Here is a 25,844-nt window from a genome sequence, read left to right as displayed (position 1 = left end):
TAGCACTTAAGCATTTATGAACCTGCTAAGTGGAAGTGAAATGTATTTGAAAAAACATGTAGCTCACTTCAATGATGGTAGATAAAACAATATGTAGTTTATCTGATTTGTTATGATGGTAGAAAAGACAGTATGTAGTTTCTATGATGTGTTATGATGGTAGATAGACAATATGGAGTTTTGTTATGATGGTAGATAAGACAAATTTATAAACCAGTTCATCCAGTGAACCTTTTTATTAGTCAGGCTCTTAAAGTAAAAACACTTTACAAAACCTCCTATGTACACTACAGTGCTGCAACCAAATAGAAAAACATAAATAAATCCTGGAAAAAGTCCGTAAAGACTTTGCATTGTACAAAAAATATCAGGTTTTTGTTCGAACCCCATGAGCACATTGAGTGCTCCACCTCAAGCAAAGCACAAAAAGTGAGGCTTCAGTTTGTCTTATTTCCTTAGAGATGTTCCACTTAAGTGCTTTGACAACACCATGGATAACCCAAATTTTGGTTTCTGGTAAGTTCTCCAGAAAAGCTGTTGATTTATTTAAGGCTTTGGTTTTAATGTCCAGTGGGGAAAAGTAGTTGAAAGGGCAAAAAAGTGTGCAGTAAAGAAAGATTTGGTGAGCAGTGAGGGCAGGCACTAGAAAGACACGGGAAGAAACATTACATGTTTTGGAAGCAGAAGATGAGTTTTGGAAGTAAGCAGCACACAAACTAGTCCCATATTTAGAAAGTGTGTGCAGGACTCACCTATTACAATTTAGGATTCTACCTGATTCTTTTTTTCCAACTCATCACTTTTAAACTTCAGATGACAACTTTGCTGACTCATCAGCAGCTTTGAAAGATGCATAAATAAAAGCTATTCATTATACAATTCTATTAAGTCTTCCACTTTCTGTGAGCTGTACATGAAAACAGAACCATTAAAAAATTGTGTTAAATTACTGTTTTTGTACAACAACCAAAATAAAAGCTGTCCATTATTTTTTTAAATCCAGAAACTACAAACTCAGTTCCTCTTCACACTTTGGAGGAGCTGGTGGTAGGGGTGGTGGCGGAGGCGGTGGCGGGGGAGGCGGCGACTGTGCCGAGGCGGGCGGTGGAGGGGGAGGTGGAGGGAAGGTGTGAGGCGGCGGGTGCGGAATGACGGGTGGAGGAGTGTAGGGCTGGTACTGAGGCGGGAAAGAGGCGGGCGGGTGATGAGGTATTGTCTGGGAGGGGAGGAATGGGAAGGGCGAGGCGTAGAAGGGCTTGGCATGCGGATGGAACTGGTGGTGGGGGTGATGGGGGAGTGGTGGGGGTGGGCTGTGGGGGTAGAAGGGCTGTGATTGGCTGCAGGGGTCCAGGTGCAGCTGGTTGATGTGATGATGCGCCTGACTGAGGAAGTGGGGCAGAGGTTGGGGGAGCATGGGGGAGAAGGAGGGTGGGAGCATGTGAGGAGGAGGTAGATGAAGAGGAAGAGGAGGAGGGTGTGTGTATTGCAATGGCGTAAAGGTCCTGGCGTTTGTCTGGGTGCCATGAGTCCATTCTTCTGCCACCGTCTGCATGTTGCTATGGTAACTGATGGGAGCGTGAACCTCTGAAGGCATCAATGTCCACCTGTCTGGAAGAAGGCGGGGCAAGTCTTTATCCTGCTGTGGGGAGCGGACCGATCCGGAAGATGCAGAATCTGGGGAAGGAGGTTTGGGACTTGGCAGGGAAGAGAAAGAGGAGGGGTTGGGAGTAGCTGATGAAGAGCATAAACTGGAAGGACAGGCAATGCTGCTCTCTGCTGGATGAGGAGGGAAGTGATGATTTGCTGGAGGTGAAGAGCATTCCTTTGTTTTACAAAGTTCTGTCTTGACGTCAATCTGAGGACTTTGTTCATCTTTCTGCTTCTTGTTGTCCTCTGAGCGACATAAAAGTGTTGACTGATGCTGGTTATCTACACCTGGCAACGTCCTATTCCTGCCTTCCTCCTCTATTGTTTCCTTAGCTCCTTCTTCATGCGCCTTATCTTCCTCCTCCTGCTTCACATCTTGGTGATACTGCCTCAAGCGGACGTGCCAGGCCAGGCTGCAGACCGCCGACATAGTCTTGAACTGGTGAACGACGTTACGCGGGATGAAGTAGACGTCGTTGTGGCACAGGCGAATGCGGGCGTAGCGGATGCCCTCGCGACGGAGTTGGTTCAGCTTGGCGTCGTCCACCCACTGCACGCACTGCCAATAAGTAGTAGAAATCGGTTCATGAACTACAAGTTATGCCCACTTGGTGGATAAGCCATAAGATACTTTGATAAAGTGTGTGTGTGTGTGTGAGTGTGTTTGAGAGCGATAAAAGACCTGAGAGAGTGGAGGTTCATAAAGATCCAACTGCAGCCGCTGAACCACACATGGGAACTCAGCAGCATGGAAGCACACAACGTCTTTGGTTACACGAGGAGGCTCTGAGCTACAAATAGAAAAAGAAAAGTAATTTGTCACCTGACCTATAAAGCCATCTTGAATCAAAGCATCACACCATACCCTTCTGTGAAGCATACGGACTTCAGCACGCCCACCGCCGCCGTGGTCTGACGCTCGAAACCTTGGCCGATGTGGTCGGCATGCGCTGGCGTCCTGTCCTCAAACAGCATCTCTCTGGGCTCGCTGGTCCTGGGCAGCGACTGCAGGAGGTTCTTCACCTCGTTGGTGGAGCTAAGAGAGGACACACTCGATAGTTAGTACTTTAAGCAATTCTAATAAAAGGCATAGAGAATATTATAAAAATGGAAACTTAATTTTTTAGGTAAAAAAATGGCAAAATGACTGCAATGCTTTACTATTGTCTCTGAAAAAAACCTTGAAAATGTATGTCAAATATTTTTACATCGTTACAGCTTCCTTACGCTCTGATGTGTTTATACTGTTCATTTTGTCAACATATAAATAGTCAAGATGCATTTAAAGCCCCATAATCCAGTGAAATAAGTGGACTTGTCTTGGTGAATGCAAGCTGAAGAGTAAAAGCCTTTGAAGAGAGAACTTATGTTGCTTCATTGTTATCAAATGACAATGTAAACCAGAATATAACACTCCATAATGAACCTAAGAACTGATAATAGTAGACATTTCACTAGTTCTGAGCCATAAAACATTTTGTCCCACAAATTATTGCGATTATTACATTAATTTAAGATCAATTTAAGCACTACTGTCACCAGAAGATATAACCCTTTCAAATGCAATAAACCTGTATTTTCTACCCCTGTGATTGGAAGGTCAAGACCTTTTAATGATCATAAATAAGTAAACTGTCTTGGTTGACAAGACTCTGCAACATTGCGTGGACATCGGGGGTGGTACCTCTGGATTGGCAGATCAGGGTGGTGGTTCCTCTCTTTAAAAAGTTGTTCCAACTATCGTGGGATCACACTCCTTAGCCTTCCCGGTAAGATCCATTCGGGTGTACTGGAGAGGATGCTATGCCGGATAGTCGATCTCGGATTCAAGAGGAGCAATGTGGTTTTTGTCCTGGTCGTGGAACTGTGGACCAGCTCTATACTCTCGGCAGGGTTCTTGAGGGTGCATGGGAGTTTGCCCAACCAGTCTACATCCCTCGGTAAGTCCTCTGCGGAGTGCTCAGAGAGTATGGGGTACCGGACTCTCTGATTGTGTCCGTTCCCTCCCTGTATGATCAGTGTCAGAGCTTGGTCCGCTTTGCCGGCAGTTAGTCGGACCCGTTTCCAGTGAAGATTGAACTGCTCCAGGGCTGCCCTTTGTCACCGATTCTGTTCATAACTTTGATGGACAGAATTTCTAGGTGCAATCACTGAAATGAGGGGATACGGTTTGGTGGCTGCAGGATTAGGTCTCTTCTTTTTGCAGATGATGTGGTTCAGCTCTTACTGGATCGGTTCACAGCCGAGTGTGAAGCGACTGGGATGAGAATCAGCACCTCCAAGTCCAAGTCCATGGTTGTCACTCGGTAAAGGGTGGAGTGCCATCTCCAGGTTGGGGAAGAGATCTTGCCCCATGTGGAGGTGTTCAAGTACCTCGGAGTCTTGTTAATGAGTGAGGGAAGAGCGGATCGTCAGATCGACAGGTGGATCGGTGCAGTGTCTTTAGTAATGCAGACACTATCGATCCCTTGTGGTAAAGAATGACCTGAGGCGGAAGAAAAAGCTCTCACCGGTCGATTTACGTTCCCATTCTCACTTATGGTCATGAGCTTTGGGTTAGCACCAAAAGGACAAGATCACGGGTACAAGCGGCCGAAATGAGTTTCCTTCGTCGAGTGGCGGGGTTCTCCCTTAGAGATAGGGTTAGAAACTCTGTCATCCAGGAGGAGCTCAAACTAAGGCCGCTACTCCTCGACATCGAAAGGAGGCTGATGAGGTGGTTCCGGGCATCTGGTCAGGATGCCACCCGGACGCCTCCGTTAGGAGGTGTTTAGGGGACGTCCGACTGGTAGGAGGCCACAGGGTAGACCCAGGACACGTTTGGAAGACTATGTCTCCCGGCTGGCCTGGGAACACCTCAGGATCCCCCGGGAAGAGCTGGACGAAGTGGCTGGGGAGAGGAAAGTCTGGGCTTCCCTGCTTAGGCTGCTTCCCCTGCGACCCGACCTCGGATAAGCGGAAGAAGATTGTTGGATGGATGGATGGAAGTAAACAAACAAAAACTGACTCTAAATTTAGGTTAGCAAAAATTGCACTTTAATAAGATACACATCTTGAAGTGCATTTTTCCATAGTTTTTCTTGCCCCAATCGGCCACCGTGAATTCAGAATTCTTGCTTGTTTGTCGTGTTGATATGCTAATTTTGCTCATTCAATTTGAAGCCCAAATATTTACATTCATTATTTTTGTTACCTTGCATGCTTCTCACCAGTGACTAGTTGGAAGCTAGCAACCCTGCCTCCGCCCACAGATACAAATATTGTGGATAACTGACAAGAGGGTTCACTGCTATTACATAAACACCCCCAAGTACTGAAAGTAGTGTGTATGTTTGTGTGTTGATCTCATTTCAGCAGTTACAGAGTGAGGCATAGCGACAAGGATGAACAAAACGTATTGTTTCCTCACTCAGAAACAAAACTTCACACTGCTACTTTGCATGACAATTCATAATGGTTTTAATGTTTGTCCAAAGAAAGTTGTAGGGTAGTGCAGGGTTCCCTCACCGTTTTCTTTTAAAAGGTGACTTTGGTATGTCGGCTATAGGTATCATCTGCTCTCCTGGTCTGACCCACATAATGGGCCCGTCATCGCTCTCATCAGGACTCATCTGGCTTAGACTGGATAACGTCCCCCACGGAAGAGTCAGCTGCAGCCGAGAAGAAAAAGCTAATATTGTTTACACACAACTACTGTTTAGGACAGCAAATAAAAAAAGCATCTTCCAGCTATAAAGTGCGAGAGTATGTGTGCCTTTAAAAATCAGAAACAACACAGAGCTAGATTTACTAACATTCATCATGAGCGACCAACCTTGAGGAACGGCGACGTCTCCAGCATGCTGAGGAACTCTGGGAAGAAGTTCCCTACCTCCTCATCCACAGCTCCCACCAGGCTGATCTGTCGCATGGCACCCGCTCGGTACGTGCCGTGACTGTAGGTTCTCTGCACCTGAGAAACAGACATTTAGGGTCCTATTCTCGCATGTGCGTGAGTGGAAAAAGTTATGCAAACGCGCAGATCCTGTCTGCTCAGCATTCTCCCATTGGACTTAAATCTATCACTGCTTTCATCCAAGATGCACACTTTGAGTACAGCAACACCTTAATGTGGGCGTTTCTGCATGTTCTCCCATCAACTTAAATACATTTGTTCTTATGCGCCTCTGAGGCTGGAATAAGTCCAGCACCCCTGGGAGGTGAAACATTATATTGCACTTAAAGTTTGGATGCAGTGTGCATTATACACAAACAATGATAAAATAAACTCCCAGACAACTATTAAATCTATTCTGATCGTTTCAATTTTGTCTCTTTCAAACATCCATTGAGATGGAGATAAAAGCACCATAATACTACTCTGTATTACCTGTCAAAAATTTAAAAAACACACAGAAAAAGGAAAACGCATGTATATTGCCGTGTTTGAACATCCTGGTACCAACCGACGTTCAAAACTATTTTAACTAAACCATGACCATTGAACTACAATAATATTTCATAGAAAATACATACAAAATCTAGCGTCTATCAATTGAGTCCATTGATATTTTGACAGTTAACATCATACTGTCGCACTCCCTAAGCCCCTATGATGCGTCACACACATTAGTACTAAACTCAAATCCAAACATGACAAATAACATCTGGGTCGTTATAATAAGTAAACAAAGTTTCATCTAACTTAATACAACCAGATACAATCAGATTACTATAGCTGCATTTGGATTAAACTCATTAACTGGCAATCCTGCTCATTTCCAGGAGAAGGAAGCTAGCGACCCAGATCGCTGTTAGCATAAATGATAAAGGAAATAAAATACAATGTATACAACTCTTAAATCCTTACAATTGAAAACAGAAGATAATCATATTTAAACAAATATGTTCGAATAATAATATGGCTCTTCAAAAACCATAATATTTAACGTTTCTTCTGCCAAGGAAATTATATTTTGTGTCTGTTAATTTAGTAATTTAAAAATAAATACAATGTAGATTTGAGTGTGTACATAGTACGTTTTGTGCACAGTCAGCAATACCGTGACGATAAAGATAACCGTAATTATTTTGTCTACAGTACTCGTTAAATCCCTAATCCAAACAAAGCACCTTGAAACGGTCACACTAAGTCAAGGACCTACATACTGAAGGAGCAGGTTTTAAGTCCTTCTTCTCATCGACTTCATGCAATTATGTCACCCAACAACCAGCCTGACCTCTTCCTCACCTCTTGTGCTCTCATTGGGAATAGGTCTAATATAGTGTTACTCCGTCACAACAAAGCCGCTGGGTGGCAACTGACATTTGTTACATAATCTCTCCTTGAACTTACTAACAAAAGGAGAGCACTGAAGAAAATGCATTAGCTGACTGACGCTTTTTATTGATCCTTTATGCATAAAAATACACTTGGGTTGAAATAAACAGGGACTAAGAGTTAATGTTGATGCAGTTGCCTTAAGCCATTTATGGACTGTGGGACTGGAACCTTAGCTTAAAATAAACAGTATGTGTTGAGAAGGCACAGTAGCGGCACAAATTAAATCAAATACAATTTTCTTGGACAAGAAATGAGCTCACCAGCTTCAGTAAGTGTTCTGCAATCCTATCATCCAACAACAAATTCACATATTTTCAGTGTCACTTCCTGAAGGTGGAACGACTAACATTTGTGGTTACAAAGCAGAGACAAAAAGGAGGAGTGCTGTGGAGCTGGACCACTTAAGAAAATCTATGGGAGGGTGTACACCTGTGATCTGTAAGTATTCATCAACGCTCTTATCTGTGGGCACCACACCGTGTCGCCTTCCCAAGGTCACTGCTGAGAAAGATGGTGTGCTCTTAAAAAAGGACAGCTGAATTTAATTGGCACTTATTAACCCCCTGGAAGGACCGTACAAGTCGGGCATGCATCACTACGAATATTTGATGATAGGATGGGAAACAACGGGCAGGAGGGGGAGCAACAGAGCATAACGTGTTGTAGTATTACACACAGACACTGACAGTATATCACTACAAAGCCACTCCGTCCGGATGTTTGAGGCAGGGCTTTTCATTAGCGTATGACTACTACCACAATCATACATGAATTAATCTAAAATAAAACAAATAATATTATGGCTTTTGATTATTTGTGCAAAGAAACACTTGGCTTCACACTTGAAATACCATCTGCTGTGTCTTCACCGCCATATGGACAAAATCTGTGATATTTCGTTAGCATCACACTAGCCCACATTATGTATCACCTGAGAGTAGAAATTAGCCATGGTGGTTGTTTCTATGTCCTTCTTTCCAAGAATCTCTTTTTTGACTGGCGCTGATGGGAACTTGGTGGAAAAGTACTCCAGGAAGTCTGGGAGGTGGGCAGCCTCTCCGTGGATGATGCCCATGACGTAATGAGCAGCCTAGGAAACAGGAAGTAGAATAAGTCATTGAATTGGGCCGCCAGGACGGTGTGGTCGTACCTGCGACGAGTCCTCGCTGAAAGCCAGGGTGACAAACTCCTGGGCGAACCTCTGCCGCTGGTCCGTGGAGAGCGAGGACAGCTGCGAGGCATATGCATGGGCCACCAGGGCCCCTCCGTTAGGTTGACACTCAATGTGGATGTAAGGTGCAAACTCCAGGCCCGCCATGCCAGGATGGATGCAGTGTGCCGGGGGCTTGTCTGAAGTAGTATGGGAGATCTTGTGCAATGTGGAGTTGGCCAATGTGGCAATAGGAGAAGGGTGGACGCGTGGGTTTTTGTTGTTAGGGTGAATGGGTAGTGGTGACTTGAACGGAGACACGGTGTCGGAGGAATTGGCAAGCGGAGGGGGAGGAGGAGAGGGGAGAAGAAGCAGGCCGGCACAAATGGTTTGACATGAGCGGTGGTACATCTTCACTCGCTTGTGCTTTTCGCCCTCTTTGTGTTTCTTCTTCTTTTTCTTCTTAACTTTTTTGATTTGCAGCTCTGAGTTGATCTTGGCTTTGACTTCACCATCTGAGGAATAAATTAAAAAATATAATAATACGTTTACCTTCCAGCTAAGGATGTAACGATAAACGGTAATAATGATAACCACGATAAAACTACCAGCGGTTTATTACAGTATTAAATTAAAATTATCGAAAAACCGTGATTGATAACCACATTTTGATAAACTAATGGACCGACAAGGGCTAGATTGCTAGCTAGCTTCAATGCTAACATGAAAACTGGAGACATCAAAGTATTTAATAAACTTGTCTATATTTGTTTACAGACATAACAGTGTTTAAAGCAGAAAGCTTAGTGAAACACATTTCACATTTGGCCACACTCATATATACATAAATATACATACATAATATATGCTTTCAAAAACAACGAGTTTACTCATAAGATTATATATACATATATATATATATATATGTATATATATATATATATACATATATATATACACACACACACACATATATACATACATACATTTACATACATATACATACATATATATGTATATATATATATATATACATACATATATATATATATATATACACACACACACATATTTACATATATACACATACATTTATACATACATATATACTAACCCCGTTTCCATATGCGTTGGGAAATTGTGTTAGATGTAAATATAAACAGAATACAATGATTTGCAAATCATTTTCAACCCATACTCAGTTGAATATGCTACAAAGACAACATATTTGATGTTCAAACTGATAAACATTTTTATTTTTGCAAATAATCATTAACTTTAGAATTTGATGCCAGCAACACGTGACAAATAAGTTGGGAAAGGTGGCAACAAATACTGATAAAGTTGAGGAATGCTCATCAAATACTCATTTGGAACATCCCACAGGTGTGCAGGCTAAATGATAACAGGTGGGTGCCATGATTGGCCCAATCCTAGTCACTGCCGTTGTGTCCTTGGACAAGACACTTTACCCAGCTGCTCCCAGTGCCAGCCACACTGGTTTGTATGTAAAAATTAGATATTGGGTTTCACTATGTAAAGCGCTTTGAGTCACTAGAGAAAAAGCGCTATATAAATATAATTCACTCACACTTCACTACTGTGAGGATTTTGTCCCGAAATGTGTTTGTCATTCTTGTTTGGTGTGGCTTCACAGTGTGGTGCATATTAGTAAGAGTGTTAAAGTTGTTTATATCACAACCATCAGTGTACTCTGTATCACCCAGTATGCCTTTCAATCATGTACGTGTATCTGCGGAAGCTGCATACAACATGTTGCTGGACTGGCAAGCAGTTTGTACATGTTGTAGAAAGCGTCAAAGGTAATGGCTTCATAGCACGCCCTTATTCTCGTTATCTGGATGAGCACCAACAAATATTCGCGAGAATGGTTGCGGCTCCCATTGTCTTCTCTATTCTGTGAAACGGGTCAAAATAGCTCTTTGAGTGGTAAAGGTTGCTGACCCCTGATATATAACAACAAGCGGGTGGCGGGCGGTTGCGGTTTTGATAAAATATAGGTTCGGGTGGATGACGACTTTAGTGATACGGTTGCGGATGACATAATTGCCTATCCGCGCATCTCTAGTATGTATGTATACACACATATATCCATATGTATATACATATATATATATATATATGTATATACATACATACATTTATACACATACACACACGTATATATATATATATATATATATACACAATATGTATATACTGTATGTATATATGTATGCATATATATGTATATGAGTGTATACACGCGTGCGCAAACACACACACACACACACACACACACACACGTGTACATACACACGTGTATATATATATATATATATATATATATATACATAGATTCATATATATATATACAATATGTATATACTGTATGTATATATATATATGTATGCATATATATGTATACGGTGTATACACACACACACACACACACACACACACACACACACACACACACACACACACACACACACACACACACACACACACACACACACACACACACACACACACACACACACACACACACACACACACACACACACACGAGGTGTTGCCACATCAGCAGAATTTGAAGCATCTGATAACATCTCGTCTCGTTTGCAGCCTACGCACGTTTCTGACTCACACAGAACGCGGGAATGAGACAGACCGGGCGCAGACAGTAGTGCAATGTGTGTGTGTTTAGGAAAGAGAACAATAAGGAGACCATCAGAGCAGGTATTTGCACAAATGGCACTAATCTGAAAGCTGTTTTTGCCCAATTCCTCTTTTAACAAATACACACAACGTTCAACCCTAAAGTGTCATCCAACAACACAAGTTAATGTGTGAGATGTGAGTGAGCTACAATCAAATTGGTGTATATGGAAAGATGTAAAACACACAAATGAAATTACAGTTTAGCAGAGAAAAGATTACACTGTTTCCATATTGTTTGCACATTGAAAGTCTAATTGGTGCAAGGAAGTGGACATACGGTAGCTAGAAAAGAACATATCATGTGAGGGTGGAACGGTTTTTACAGCAATCATAATTAAAACCAACTGTTAAATTAATATCAGCATCTCCTGTATCGTAATAAGACAGTGCAGGAGTACTTGAATAATCTGTGCCCAACTGTCCACCTCATTACGAAAGACAGCCTCAAAATAAGTCTTCATACAATTACAAACACAGTAACAGTTTAATTATCATATAATTAAAAGACTCAAACAAATACGTTTTCATGTAATCACAAACACACTAACAAATCACCACAGCGGTCTCGCAGCGGTTTGCCGCATATTGATTTCCTACGGCCGCTTTCTGTGGCTTCTCCACAATAGCAGGTTCCCTTTTAAACTTAACGGATAAAAACATCTTGTATCCTGGCATAGTGACGCTCAAAAACATTTTTTTTTAAAAAACAACGACCCGAGCCTCTTCACCCTCTACTCTGATCCCTGAGTGTGTCTCATCATCGAATGCACACATACCTGACTAATAGAAATAATACCCAATGATATATGGGCAATTTTAAGTGCAACCACTGGCCATACAGTACACTGAGGACAGTATATGTGCATGGAAGACATTGAGATGTCCCTATGTAGTCATGCACCCACAATATAGCACAATTAAGACAATGTTACATACAGTCGTGGTGAAAAGTTTATATACACTTGTGAACGACATAATTTCTACAACTCTTATTTTTTTGTGATGGAGTGATTGGAGCACATACAGTACTTGTTGGTCACAAAAAGCATTCATGAAGTTTGGTTCTTTAATGAAGTTATTATGGGTTTACTGAAAATGTGACCAAATATGCTTGGTCATAAATATAAATACAGCAATGTTAATATTTGGTTACATTTCCCTTGGCAAGTTTCACTCCAATAAGGCACTTTTGGTAGCCATCTACAATTATGTTCTTTACACGTTTTGACCATGACTGTACATTTAAAAATAAAAGTTAGACAACAACTGCTTTTTAGTTCCTGTACTTGCTAATATGCCATTGCTTAAGGTTTTACTTTATTTCAAACATACCTAAAGGGTTACAATGTGGTACATCACATATTTACAGTTTCACACTTGTCCAAATAGCAGAACTTCAAAAATCTGTAACGTAAAGAAATACTAAATAATCAAGGAAGTTTACATTATTGGACGATTGGAATCTAGCTACTATTACCGGTGTTATTGGAAACTTTTTTTGTGTCTTACAGACTGAGCTTAGCAGGTACTGTCTGAGCCGTGACAGGTGCTGCCGGTCAGCTTTTGCTGCTGCTGCTCGAGCCTCACAGGGCAGAATTGCAGTGGTTCACATCAGAGTTCCTAGCCGGATTTTTTGACTGGAATTTATAATGTAAATAGATTTTTCTTTACTGTCACACTTAAATAAATCAATGAATTTGCTTTGCCTTCATAGGCAGCTTCTGTCACTTACTCACCTTTAGCCTTTTTCCACCTTTTCCAATGCACCCTGTGTTTCCACCAAAAAAATACCCAGGTAGATTTAGTTCTTCAGGAACCTTTCGGAGTTCTTGCCTGCCCATGGGACTTTTGGAAGGTACCCGGAACCTTTTCGGGGGCGGGCTGTGCTATCGAACGTTGATCGGTTAAACAAAGTGGGAGGCGTTCCTAAAACTTATTTTTCAAAACACATGACCGCCATCAGAATGTGCGCAGCAACTTGTCTATTTCTTATTTTATGTATATTTCTTTTACAACAAACTTGATAATGGAGAGAAAGAAGAACAAAAGGAGCTTTTGACATGCACAAACTTTTGTGGGGAATCTTTGTTCTGAAGAACGCTTATCAGTGAAACTATCTTGCAGTGTTTTACTCAACCGTAGTCTTTAAACTACCTATACGCAGTTGATGTTTATTATTTTTTAGAAGTTTAATTTCAATACGCAAAGCTATGAGAAGTGGACAGACTCTTTTAAAAGTATTTACAGAGGAGTATGAAACTGGACTTGAAGTTGTGACCTCAGCTGCTTACTACTATGACTTTGTTGAACAAATTTGAAATAAAGGATTCAGTATAGGACTGGGCGATATATCGATATACGCGATATATCGCGTGTTTGTCTCTGTGCGCTGTAGAAAATGACTATATCGTAATATTCGAGTAGACGTTCTTACGCAGTTGTTTTTAGCTGCGGGCATTACACTACAGGCTCTCCTCGCTCTTTCCTGTGTCTCCTTCTCACAGACAAGCAGGCGCACATTCTTACATACGTCACATACTGTCACATACCCCCTCACCCAGCAGAGAGGTAGCGGCCTGGATAACGTTTCCTGTAATGCTAGCGGGTTGTTGCGAGAGAAAGAAGGTGCGAATCTCGTAACAAATGAATGAAGAATTAATTCCCAAGAAAAACAGCACTGGGTCCATTGTCTGGCGGTGGTTCGGCTTCAAGCGGGAATATATCGAATACACAATTTTAATTTGTCATGTGTGGGGCACAAGCGTTGCTACCAAAAGTAGCGTTAATGCTAATATGTAGCATCATTTGAAAAGTCACCTTCTAATAACTTTAATAAATACAGTTTTTGGTAAATTGACTTAGTTGGGATTTCCTTCTCTGCATGAAAGTTTAAAAGTAGCATATATTAGTGCAGTATGAACAAGAATGTTTTAATGTAGACACATAGAATCACCATACTGCTGTGATTATATGTATCCAGCGTTCATTCAAGGCTAAGGCAAAATACCGAAAAAATATATCGTATATCGCGATATGGTCTAAAAATATTGTGGTATTAAAAAAAGGCAATATCGCCCAGCCCTAATTCAGTACACAAGTGGAACGAGGTAAATAACATCACATAGTAACTGTTTACTTTATTACATGTTTCTGCCTCAACTAGAGTGAACAGAAAGCTAAAGTTAACCAAGCTAAAACAAAATGTTTGTGTTGTTGGTGTGAGATAAACACTGGCAATTATAATTTACATATTGTTATTTACCGCTGAAATGAACCAAAAGGAATCACCTGACTCTCATATATTCACAATTTACTGAGAGGAACCGTTTACGACTGTTGGACATTGCGGACAAAAGCCTGACTTTTATGAACAATTTGGTACACTCTTATTTTTTTAATGATATCGATTTGTAAATCGTTGCTTTATATTTCATTTACTTCGACTTTTGTAAAAGAACTGTGACCTGATATGGTCTGTTTATTTACATCAGGGGTCCGCAACCTTTACCACTCAAAGAGCCATTTTGACCCGTTTCACAAAATAAATGAAACAATGGGAGCCACAAAACTCTTTTGAAATTTAAAATGAAATAACACTGCATAAAGAGTTTTTTTTTGCTTTGTGCTATAAAGAAAAACCAGGGGTCTCAGGCACGCGGCCCGCACCTTGATAAGAAAATGTAATATTAGCGCGGCCCGCGAGTTATATATTAATGCCGCTTGACAACATTACATGGCTACATTATACACCGGCCCCCTAGCACCAAACCCAGACCCCCCCTCCGTGCGTCGGTTGAGGTGGGCGGGGTTTGGTGCTACCAGGGGTGTATTATGTAGCCAGGAAGAGATAGGGATGCATGGGATTCTGGGTATTTGTTATGTTCTGTTTATGTTGTGTTACAGTGAGGATGTTCTCCCGAAATGTGTTTGTCATTCTTGTTTGGTGTGGGTTCACAGTGTGGCCCATATTAGTAAGAGTGTTAAAGTTGTTAATATCACAACCTTCAGTGTAACCTGTATAGCTAGTGAACAACTATGCCTTGCAGTCTCGTACGTGCGATGTCAGAAGTAACGAAATACATGCGACTTGCCGGCACGCAGATAGCAAAGTGTAAAAGCGGGCGCGATGACATGTTCTAGAGGACGTTAAAGGTATAGCCATCACGGCACGCCCTCAATGTTGTAATCCGGGTGAAAATCGGAGAATGTTAGCCCCAGGTGATTTACGGTAGAGGCACCAAAATCCGGAAACCTCCTGAAATAATCGGGGGGGGTCGGCGATTATGCAGCTGAGCCACATCAGAGTGGTCAAAGAGCCGCGGGTTGCCGACCCGATTTACATGATATCAGTAGAAAAACTAAACAACTCCTCCATAGGTCATCAACCTAATTTGCATAAACTACCCTGTGAAATGGGTTGGAAACACAAACTACACACTTCTACAGGAACCTATAGATCCAGGAACTAGAAGTTGCAGGAACCAAAATGGAAAAAAGACTCTTGTCTGTGTGTGTGTCGCTCTGTGACAAAAGTTATACATCTAGCTAGCTATCTTATCATATCAGTCAGTGCAGAGGGGCGACACAGACGCCTCCAGACTGCAAATGAAATTGCGCATTTGCAAAGCTGCCACCTTTTCTGCCTTGAAATACAGAGCGAGATATAAATGTAAATATTTCTTTACTGTCATGTCAAGCTAATGTAAATACCTGCAAAGTCCTAACTGCATCGTTCGTGTTCGTTAATGAATGAGTCCATAGATTTGGTTTGTTAGTGAATATCACCAGTTCACCACCCTCCATTTTTTGATCAGATTTGATACTTTTCTAACATTTAAAAATGCAGAACAAAATTGCTTTTAATGAAATAACAAAGAATCAAAATTAGAAAGTTTTTTTGCCGCTATTTTTATACTTTTATTTTTTTAAACTCACTTTTGTATCGCTCCTACAGTCCATTGCAATACATTATGCAAATATAGCGAGGACATCATGACTTCTAGGACAGCCAATAGCTACTTTCCTGGCTGAGGAGTTGGCAACACTGTCTGGCACAAGACAGACACAGCAACGGAGCACACACACCTGCACATCTTGCTGTAATAGTATTCCCTCTCCGGGCTCTTATTACTCTACCTGTTAATTTCTTGGTTATATCTGCCAATTTTTCATTGTAACACGGTTCAATACATGTCTGTTAAAGTAAACGAAGCACTTATTGTTCTGTTGTTTCAAGCTAGCTTAGCATTTGCATATTTACTTGTTTGCTGCTCTCTTGCATGATGTGTGGAATTGTCAGCCTTTTTCTCCAGTTCCACAGTGATATTAAAACTTTCAAGAAATTTAGTTTGTATGCCACAATTGTGGTGATATTAACTTAGAGTGGCTGATCTACATTAAGCATGGATGGACATTCACAGTTAGCAGTATTGTAGTCTAAATAACCTTGCCTGTCAACGAACGGACCAAGCTGCAAGGTATGAGCCATATTATTTTGTGATCAGCATTGAAAGGCATTGATTGGCACCTGGCGATCACAAACTTATCCACAGAAATTGGCCAATAATAATTGGTGGCCATTCGACAGGGGCCTCTTTTTCCCCTGTGCGCGCCATACATGACATTGACGTATTTATTTGATGTCAATTAAGTCGACAAGTCGTTGCAGCCCCAATTGCTGGTGTTTCTAATATAATGGGAAAACTGCGAGGGAATGAAAGTGTGGTCGTGTATGCGAATTTACTGCCACTCTTTGAGGATGAAGGTATTTCATCATACGGGAATAATCCATAAAATAGCCGAAACATTGTATGAAAGCACTTTTTTCATTTTGTCATCAAGTGCTTTTCCTCCTCAGGTCTTTAATTTCAAACTCTTGGCTCTTATCAAACACTGTACGTTTGCTGCGGTCGCTGCTATTAACAATAGGTGTCGACTTAGCAGCACAGCAGCTTCATACTACTTCCATAACTCTCTACTATGGTGAATTTTAAAGGGACTGATCAAATTTGTTGAGAAGAAGCTTGTCTTTTTCACTCCCTATGGAATTTCTGCAGAACAAGTTTTGCAACCTTCAAGTGAAATGCCTTATTCTGACACGGTAAAAGAAGCCCACATAAAAAGCACCATGTTACTTTTCTCTGTACACAACAAGCCACATGCGCAGTATCATGACATCACAAATATGTGACCATAACGTAGCGGAAGGGAGGAGTTGAGGAGCCAGGCAGCAACATAAGCCACAACAGAGACCAACGACAAACTCAGAAATAATAATCCCTTATAATTATCGGCTAAATTTATCTGTGATTTTTTTCAATATCGGAATATCGGAATATCGGAATTACGGTGGCAGAGAAGAGGACTGTTGACAAACTAGTGAGCATCCTGGATGATGCCAGCCACCCTCTGCATAGCGTTATCAGCAGCCAGAGGAGCCTGTTCAGTTCTAGACTGCTTCATCCCAAGTGCAGGACTAATAGACTCAAAAACTCATTTGTCCCACACGCCATTAGACTGTACAACTCCTCGCTGGGGCGGGGGGTACTAGGATGACAGGGGATGCAAAACAATAACAGTGTAAAACGTTTTCATAACATGGTCACTACTGCCTACTTTGTCTTGTTATATTCTTATTTTACTGTTATATTTTTATTCCCATTGTTGCTTTTTAGTTTTTATTCTCATTGTAATATTTCTCTTTTTTGTTTCCATTTAAACCCCCATTATTTACTTTTTACTTTTATTTAAATTGATCTCAACTCTGTGCACTGCTGCTGGAATTTTAATTTTCCTGAAGGAACTCTCCTGAAGGAATCAATAAAGTACTATCTATCTATCTATCTATCTATTATCAATGCTTTTATCGATTGTCAAAACCATTGGCCATCCCTCATCTTCTCTGTACAGACTATCCAGTGCCGCTGTTTAGTTGCTTCTGATGCGTGGGATCCAGCCATAACATGCTTGAAGTAAATGAATGAATGAATGGGTAAAAAAGTGATAACACCTGGAAAGCGTACAGTCAACATATTATTAGCGGTAAAAACTGTATGATCTCCCGCTGCCAGCCCCCTTGCACTGTGATTCATGCTCTTTTGGGGGTACCTTAAAACTGCCACCAGTGGTCAACCGACAAATAGCACACCAAAGAAGCAAATATCACAAACCAAAAAAAACACACATTTATTGCTTCAATATATGCCTATTACCTTGGTTTTGTATCAAGTCCCATTTTGAAGCCAAATTTGCCAGTGATTACACCAGTCAAATGCTACTCGCTCAGCTCTGCAATACCGTATACATTAGGTCTGGACGAATATGACAAAAATAATACATTGCGATTAGTTTGATTGATATTGTAATCACGATTAATAACACGATCATTCATTAATTTAAAACATCAGACTGGGCATCTCACCTAAATAGAAAATGGCTGAGTAGGTATTCTGACAAGTTGGTACACTTTGAGAGCCATTTAGGACCCAAAAATGGCCAGAACAATTCAAAAAGACGCTTGACTACATAGTGTGTAAAATGAAATGGCCTGAATGTTATGATTTACCATACCTACTGTAATTGAACACAAACCTAATGCTTAAATGTTTTAATCATATCTATTACTACAAATAATTATTGTTAAGTACAATGAATATTACAATAACATAAAGTGTTTCAAGTAACTTTAGTTGAGTATATTTTAAATGACAAAGTACCATAAGTTCCGGACTAATGGCCACCAATTCTTTCCTACCCTGCGACTTATGAAATGGTGTGGCTATTTTATGGATTTGTTTTCTTGCTGGCGGACACAATTGAAGAAAAAAGGAAAGCAAACACGCTGAAAAGTTGTGTTATTGTTTGTGCTACTGCTCCACATTTTGGACAAGTTTGCTCAATGCAGGTGCTGCGGTATCGTCCCAATAGTGCTTTCAACTGGAAGAAGACGTTCTATCTTTTAGCCAACCATCTCTACTCGTGTAATATCTTCCTTCATCACTCCAAGCAACATTTATAGGTTTTACAACATGCTTAAAACTGGTTATACTTACCAAATAATCATATGTGTACTGTCTTTAGTAATGTTTTCATGCATATTTGTTTGTGCTATTGTAATATAATCAAGCGAGCATCGTTAGCATGGGCAAATTTGCCAACACATTTACGAATGTCTGTGTTAGTCCGCTCAACTGCACTGTGCAAAGGATCATTGGAGATGTAGTTCATTTGTCAGACCAGTACAATTAATACCACCAAAAAACATATTGATGTGGGTTGTCCAAGTTCTCCTTTGACCCCGTCATATACCACGGCATTATTGATAGCATTTTGAAACCCCAAATACCGCCATACTTACAATACTATTACATTTCTAATAAACGCAGATTAATTGCAATATGTTTAGTGATTAATCGCATGTGCTAACATGTTAGCTTTGACAGGCCTAATTTACATGTTAATCTTTGTATGTGTTATGTTGTGTTAAGATTCCCAAATCCAAGAAAGTGCAGAGCAGTACAGACCATTTCCCAGCAACTACGCCCCCAGTGCAGCCCACGAGACCTAACCTTCCAACCCCATCAGCTGTGACGTGCCCCGAATAGGGAAAGTAATATCCGAAATTTCAAAAGATTCAAAGAAACCGAGCAACCAAAAAAAGTGTAAACAATAAAAACTTAACTTTACCTTTAATAGGTGTCTTGACTTCCCCATTCTCCCTCTTGATGTCGTTCATCGCTTTGTGCTGCTGCTGCTGCTGCTGCTGCTGCTTCTTCTTCTTCTTCTTCTTCTCCTCCTCGCGCTCCCCTCTGTTTTGCCCTTCCACCTTTTCTTTGCCGGGCAGCGGGAGACCTTTGTGTTTACAAACACATGAAAGATGTCAATGAAGATCATAGCGCCTGCTGAGCATCCCTTCTGTGTCTATGGTCAAATAATATTTACATGCTACTTTTTTTCATCTTGTTAGGTTTTTTCCCTAGACTCCTCATTGCAAAAAGGGCTTTTACCCTCAGAGGAGAAAATGATTTCACAGGAAGTGAAAAAAGAAGGCTAAGCAGAATAGGTCAAATGACACCCTAATTTCAATGTCCACAGCCTGTAAGCCTCTTACCTTACTTTTGGGGTCCAACAGGTGGGTGTGCCAATTAGTGCTACATGTTCGGCTTTTTATAATCCATTTACATGCACTCCTGCACTTAATTGCATAGTTGCTGTGAACAAGCTTAACAAAGTTACATTGAAGAAAATTACATGTATGTAAAAGTTTATATTGGGGAATTACATTTTGTAATGGGGAAAGATGTAATATGTGTTGTTTGCATGTTAGCATTTAAGCTAGCTAGCAGGCTAGCTCCAGTCAGTCAGACAGTTTGTATCAAAGTGCAGTTATGAACGATAGTTCTTTGATCATTTTAATTTGATATGGTAATACTAACTGTCGGGAGTTTTAAGGCGGTTATCATTACTTCTGTTGTTTTTTAGTACAAACGCTCGCAATTGCAAAAACAGATGCGTAAGAGTGAATGTTCTTGCAGACCGTCTTGATGGCCGAACATGCACATGAAAAACACATAAACACAAACTTCGATATGACCTTAAGGGCCGCGGCCCTGCTTCACCTCTCTAAGAGTCAATGATGCATGACAAAATGCTTCACCCCCTTCTTTTCATTGCGCTACACCACAAATACGCGCAGCTGCTGAAACCAATGAAAAGCGTGCATGTTCTTGAAGCTTGCAAATGGCGATTTATCGACGCTGGAAAACTTACCGACTAAATTTTTTATTCATTGACGGTTAATTGACTTATCGCATATCGACCCAGGCCTCTCTCTAAAGTTTAAATCAGTAATAGATTTGAACAGATTATTTTGTACACTCCTACTTATTAAAAGAAACAGAATTATGTTAAAAAACTTGTATACATTTTTGAGACCTTTTTTAAGAAAATCATATCATATAGCAGGGTATGCAAATTACACAAAGTCATGGTGACCATGCTCCCCAACCTCACCATGACCGCCGCAGGTATCTTGGTAATCTCGGGGAAACCAAAATATTAACATGTTAAACAAATAAAAACCTAAAAATACAAAGAGGTTTAGGACACGTTTTTGTTTTCTCGTTTTATAGCGCACAGTTTCGCGTCGCGGTAGTTTACTTTTGAGCGTTCCCAAATGTCAACTGAAGCAACCAACACCCACCAAAACATGGAAAAGCAACTCGACTCGATCAATATGTGTTATTTTAGCAGTTTTATACAGAAACCTAAAAAAATACAACTTTGGCTAGAAGAATAGCGGAATTTTGCTAAATAGCGGACATCTGGAATCCCTGATAACTGCTGGGTTTGATCCCTCATCAGAGTTGTTTCAGGAAGCTTTGCAAATGTATGTTCTAATTACGTATTTTTATTTTTATATATATATATATATATATATATAAATAATGAAAACATTTAAAATCGTTTCACAAAAATTTTAAAAGTGAGAAAAAATATTGTCTAATAATAAAATTCTGCTTAAAGGCCCAATTTAGCCTCATGTTCACTAATACCTTTTTGGTTCAATCTAAAAACTTGGTGGCAGTATTTACAATATCAGACAAAATAAATAAATGAAAGAGATGGATCAGGGAGGCTATGGAAATTACAAGGAAGCGAGGGGCCAACACCATCAGCAGAGATGAAGGGGCATACATTCGCACTCCAGGGCAGAGAACAGATACTGTATGGCCGGGTCAGGGAACTAAATTTAGTAGACAAATCTACTGTTAAAATGTTGGTTACTTTAGTCTTACTGAAACTTGCTTGAATATTGAATGAGAGCAAAAAAGGTTTTGTATTGTTAATTCAACCTTAAGTGTTGGCTGCACTACATTCAACTAAAATGTGAATGAAGTGGAAAATAATTGTTGTTTAGCTGCTTGTTTCTATCCATGATTCAGCTAGAACTAATTCCCTTACAAGAAATAACAGGAATATAGGGAATTTAAAAAGTAACTGCACTTTTTTAGGGGAATTTTAACAATCATTATGAGAGACAAGGACACTCGTCTTTTCTTTCGAATTTTAAAGATGATAAAAATTGCTTGGAAGATGCAGATAATAGGTGTCACCGCTGTAAACTTCAAAGCCCTCTAATTCAAAACGCTCCCTCAACGATTTATGTACACGCTGCAAGTCTATAAATAATGTAGAAACAGATACATTTGTAACAATGTGTAATATGTACAATATTCACCATATTTTGATCATGTTAATCATTGCCAGGACTGATTTCTTCAGCGCATTGATTTCTTTTTCGCACTTCCGACTTCTGGCAACAAATGTGTGTCCGTACTTCCGAAAACAAGCGCGAGTGTGTTTTTGAGTCATGGCAGACTTGGTAACCGACGAAGAAGACAACTATTTCTGGAATAATGAGGATTCACAAGCATATCTTTTTGAAGCTGAATGTATATTCATCTTCATCAATCATCAATCAATCATCCATCCATTCATTTTCTACCGCTTATTCCCTTTTGGGGTCGCGGGGGGCGCTGGCGCCTATCTCAGCTACAATCGGGCGGAAGGCAGGGTACACCCTGGACAAGTCGCCACCTCATCGCAGGGCCAACACAGATAGACAGACAACATTCACACTCACATTCACACACTAGGGCCAATTTAGTGTTGCCAATCAACCTATCCCCAGGTGCATGTCTTTGGAAGTGGGAGGAAGCCGGAGTACCCGGAGGGAACCCACGCATTCACGGGGAGAACATGCAAACACCACACAGAAAGATCCCAAGCCTGGATTTGAACCCAGGACTGCAGGAACTTCGTATTGTGAGGCAGACGCACTAACCCCTCTGCCACCGTGAAGCATCAATCAATCAATGTTGATTTATATAGCCCTAAATCACAAATGTCTCAAAGGACTGTACAAACCATTACGACTACGACATCCTCGGAAGAACCCACAAAACTTAAAAGATGAACTACGGTTTCTAGAAGCGAACACAAACTGAGGTGTCTGATGTTGGAGCAGACGGAAGCCGAGAGAGTGAGATCGGTGTGAGTCGAAGATGCAAAATGTGGAACTTGAAGTCATGCTTTTTCGACATAAATTTAGTGCTTACCTATATAAACAAGAAATAAAATCCCACTGTCCATCGAGTGAGTCACACTTTAAGATTATTCAGGATACATGCAGCACATCACCGTACAAGTACAGTGCATACGCTGTACGACAAAACATTAAATGTGGACTAATACTTTACAGATACTGTAATACGATTGTTCATGTTTTTCATTCTGTACCTATTTGTGTCTTATCGCATTGTGTTGTGCATTACAAACTCAAACATGTTTCACGTTGACGCAGTTGCTAGCTTGTCTCTTTTTGTAACTAGCTTTTACAGCTAATACTGAACAATACTGATGTGTGTTACTACTACGCTAGAAAAACAATTCCTCTGTGTTTGCTCTTACAATAACAATATTGTTACAGCTTGGTTATTATACAGGTAACTAAACGTAAATGAAGTGTTGTTAAAGATTTTTGAATTTATTTTTAAAGTGTTCCAGAGGGAAAAATTGTCACAATGAACGAGACAACATTTACATTTTCGAAAGCGACAAAAAAAACAAAAAACCTTTGTGTTCTTGTCCCTCATAATGATTGTGAACAGTAGACAAAATTCCAAAGAATGTGCAGTTCCCCATTAACCTGCAGAGACCAGTATCTGGTATTTTCTTTTACAGTCACAGTGCTAAAAAGTTACCGAATCAATTTCAATTCACTGAATCGTTTTGGATCTTTCTAAAAAAATGTAATCAACTCGGGATAGTATCAGGGGGGAAAAATATTGAATTGTTGTTGAAACGAATCGTTAGGCCCATGTTGCCTACTATTACTTTAGTTAGATTTTTATTAGTTTTAGCATTGATAATTGTCATTTTATTTTTCATCAGTTTTTATGTGTTCTTTTTCTCTACATTTGATTACTCTTTTTATTTATTTATTATTTTTTGTAAACAGCCTGACCTAAGCATTAATAATAATAATCTTTGTGATTAACACATGGTTTAAAACCATTTGACAAGGTTTATCCTGTTAAACTCTAAATCAGTGGTTCTCAACCTTTTTTCAGTGATGTACCCCCTGTGAACATTTTTTGATTTCAAGTACCCCCTAATCAGAGCAAAGCACTTTTGGTTGAAAAAAACAAAGAGATAAAGAAGTAAAATACAGCACTATGTCATCAGTTTCTGATTTATTAAATTGTATAACAGTGCAAAAATATTGCTAATTTGCAGTGGTCTTTCTTGAACTATTTGGAAAATAAGATATACAAATAACTAAAAACTTCTTGAAAAATAAACAAGTGATTCAATTATAAATAAAGATTTCTACACATGAAAGTAATCATCAACTTAAAGTGCCCTCCGTGGGGATTGTAATAGAGATCCATCTGGATTCATCAACTTAATTCTAAACATTTCTTCACAAAAACAGAAATCTTTAACATCAATATTTATGGAATATGTCCACAAAAAATCTAGCAGTCAACACTGAAAATTGCATTGTTGCATTTCTTTCCACAGTTTATGAACTTACATTCAAATTTTTTTGAAGTATTATTCAATAAATATATTTATAAAGGATTTTAGAATTGTTGCTATTTTTAGAATATTTTTTAAAAATCTCCCGTACCCCTTGGCATACCTTCAAGTACCCCCAGGGGTATGCGTACCCCCATTTGAGAACCACTGCTCTAAGAGGATTATATATGATTATTCAATACCAACAGTAAGATTACTAAAAACCCCTGGCCTAGTGATCTAGTAGTTGGGTAGTCGAGTGGTCACGTAAACGAGTAGTCTCGTGATCTAGTAGTCTAGTGATGGAGTGGTCTGCTTCCCTTCCAACTCAGCGAGGGGGCGTGGCGCTACACCAAAACAACACTTGGCCCGTAATGGCGGGCGCCTGTCATGTCATCATACACACATTTGCCCAAAGAAACATTCACATTTGACGCGAGACACTCTTCTCGAGCAATTAGAACTGTATTAGTTGTGATTTGGAGTAAAAGGTGTTATTCATCTTTTAGAGGTTCCAGGCTAGTGTGCGGAGGGGATTGGCAGCCATTACCCCGGCGGACACCTCGCCTTCGCGGAGCTTTGTGGTGTCAACAGCCCCTCGTTTTCCGGCCCTCCTTTAAAAGGATAACTCGTCCAAAAATTGCGACTGTTGAGACGAATTAGATAATAGACGAGTGCACCTATTTTTTTGAAATATAAAAAAACACCACTAAACTTCATTAACTGGCTTTGATAACGAGCGATTATTACTGTAAAATAGTAAATGGCCTACCTTTTGGTGGCAATCTAACATCTCCATTGGGTCTTTTGAGCGCAGAAATGTGCTTAAATGGGGTAATATCGCTGTGAACGTTACTCCCGGCGGTGAAGAACAGTTTCTTTTTCACTTCTGCGCTGCTTTTAACTCCTTCTATATCCTTGCTGGTCTTCTTCGCCTTAGCAGACGAGGGCGCTTTATGGAGAAAGAAGTTGCTCTGCTGGAACATTTTGTGGGCATTCGTCGGTGTTGGGCTCCCCACACCGGCCGGGTTGAAGCTCCACAAGCCCGCAGGACTCGCCTGCTTCGTCAGCTGCTGGAGTTTCTGTCCGCCGTTACAATGTCCTCCCAGCAGCTCTCCATCTCGGCAGACTTTCTTTGGTTTTACGCTCCTCTCTTCGGCTCGGAGCTTCTTGGGCGGCGGCGCGGTGACGTCCCGGGAAGACTGAGAGCAGTTGTCGGGGGCACTCTTCGCCTCGGACGGCTTTGAGAGAGGGCTTTTGACGGGGGTTGCTCCGCCGAGCGGAACAGAGCTCGGAGAGTCCGCCATCTTGAAGCTTCTCTCTATTTACTCATTCGTTAACTGCCGCGCGTCTTGCAAGGCGGCAGGGGCGGGGCTTGCCCTTGTTTTGATTGACAGGTTGGAGAGGGGGCGGGGT

General features: G+C 40.6%; 1 protein-coding gene across 1 annotated transcript; it reads right to left on the bottom strand.

Annotated features, from left to right (window-relative positions):
- Positions 1–221: 221 nt before the first annotated feature.
- Positions 222–25,780, bottom strand: LOC133560613 (lysine-specific demethylase RSBN1L-like). The gene is made up of 9 exons (XM_061913325.1): positions 25,201–25,780; positions 19,530–19,694; positions 8,121–8,635; positions 7,902–8,060; positions 5,462–5,599; positions 5,155–5,297; positions 2,513–2,683; positions 2,330–2,438; positions 222–2,206 (listed from the first exon to the last, which is right to left on the bottom strand). Exons 1-9 carry the CDS (start codon positions 25,733–25,735, stop codon positions 1,007–1,009), a joined length of 3,135 nt encoding a protein of 1,044 aa, XP_061769309.1. The 5' UTR covers positions 25,736–25,780; the 3' UTR covers positions 222–1,006.
- Positions 25,781–25,844: the final 64 nt, after the last annotated feature.

Source organism: Nerophis ophidion, linkage group LG10 (assembly GCF_033978795.1).
Source record: "Nerophis ophidion isolate RoL-2023_Sa linkage group LG10, RoL_Noph_v1.0, whole genome shotgun sequence".
NCBI lineage: Eukaryota > Metazoa > Chordata > Actinopteri > Syngnathiformes > Syngnathidae > Nerophis > Nerophis ophidion.
Note: the sequence above shows the minus strand (reverse complement) of the source record. Positions and strands in the feature narration are given on the sequence as shown.

Excerpts from the sequence above, each read along its gene's own strand:
- LOC133560613 (XM_061913325.1), bottom strand. The coding sequence starts at position 25,735 with ATGGCGGACTCTCCGAGCTCTGTTCCGCTCGGCGGAGCAACCCCCGTC. Across the intron at positions 5,600-7,901 it reads TGGCTAATTTCTACTCTCAG|GTGCAGAGAACCTACAGTCA; the intron begins GTGATACATAAT and ends TCTGTTTCTCAG. Across the intron at positions 5,298-5,461 it reads AGACGTCGCCGTTCCTCAAG|CTGACTCTTCCGTGGGGGAC; the intron begins GTTGGTCGCTCA and ends TCTCGGCTGCAG.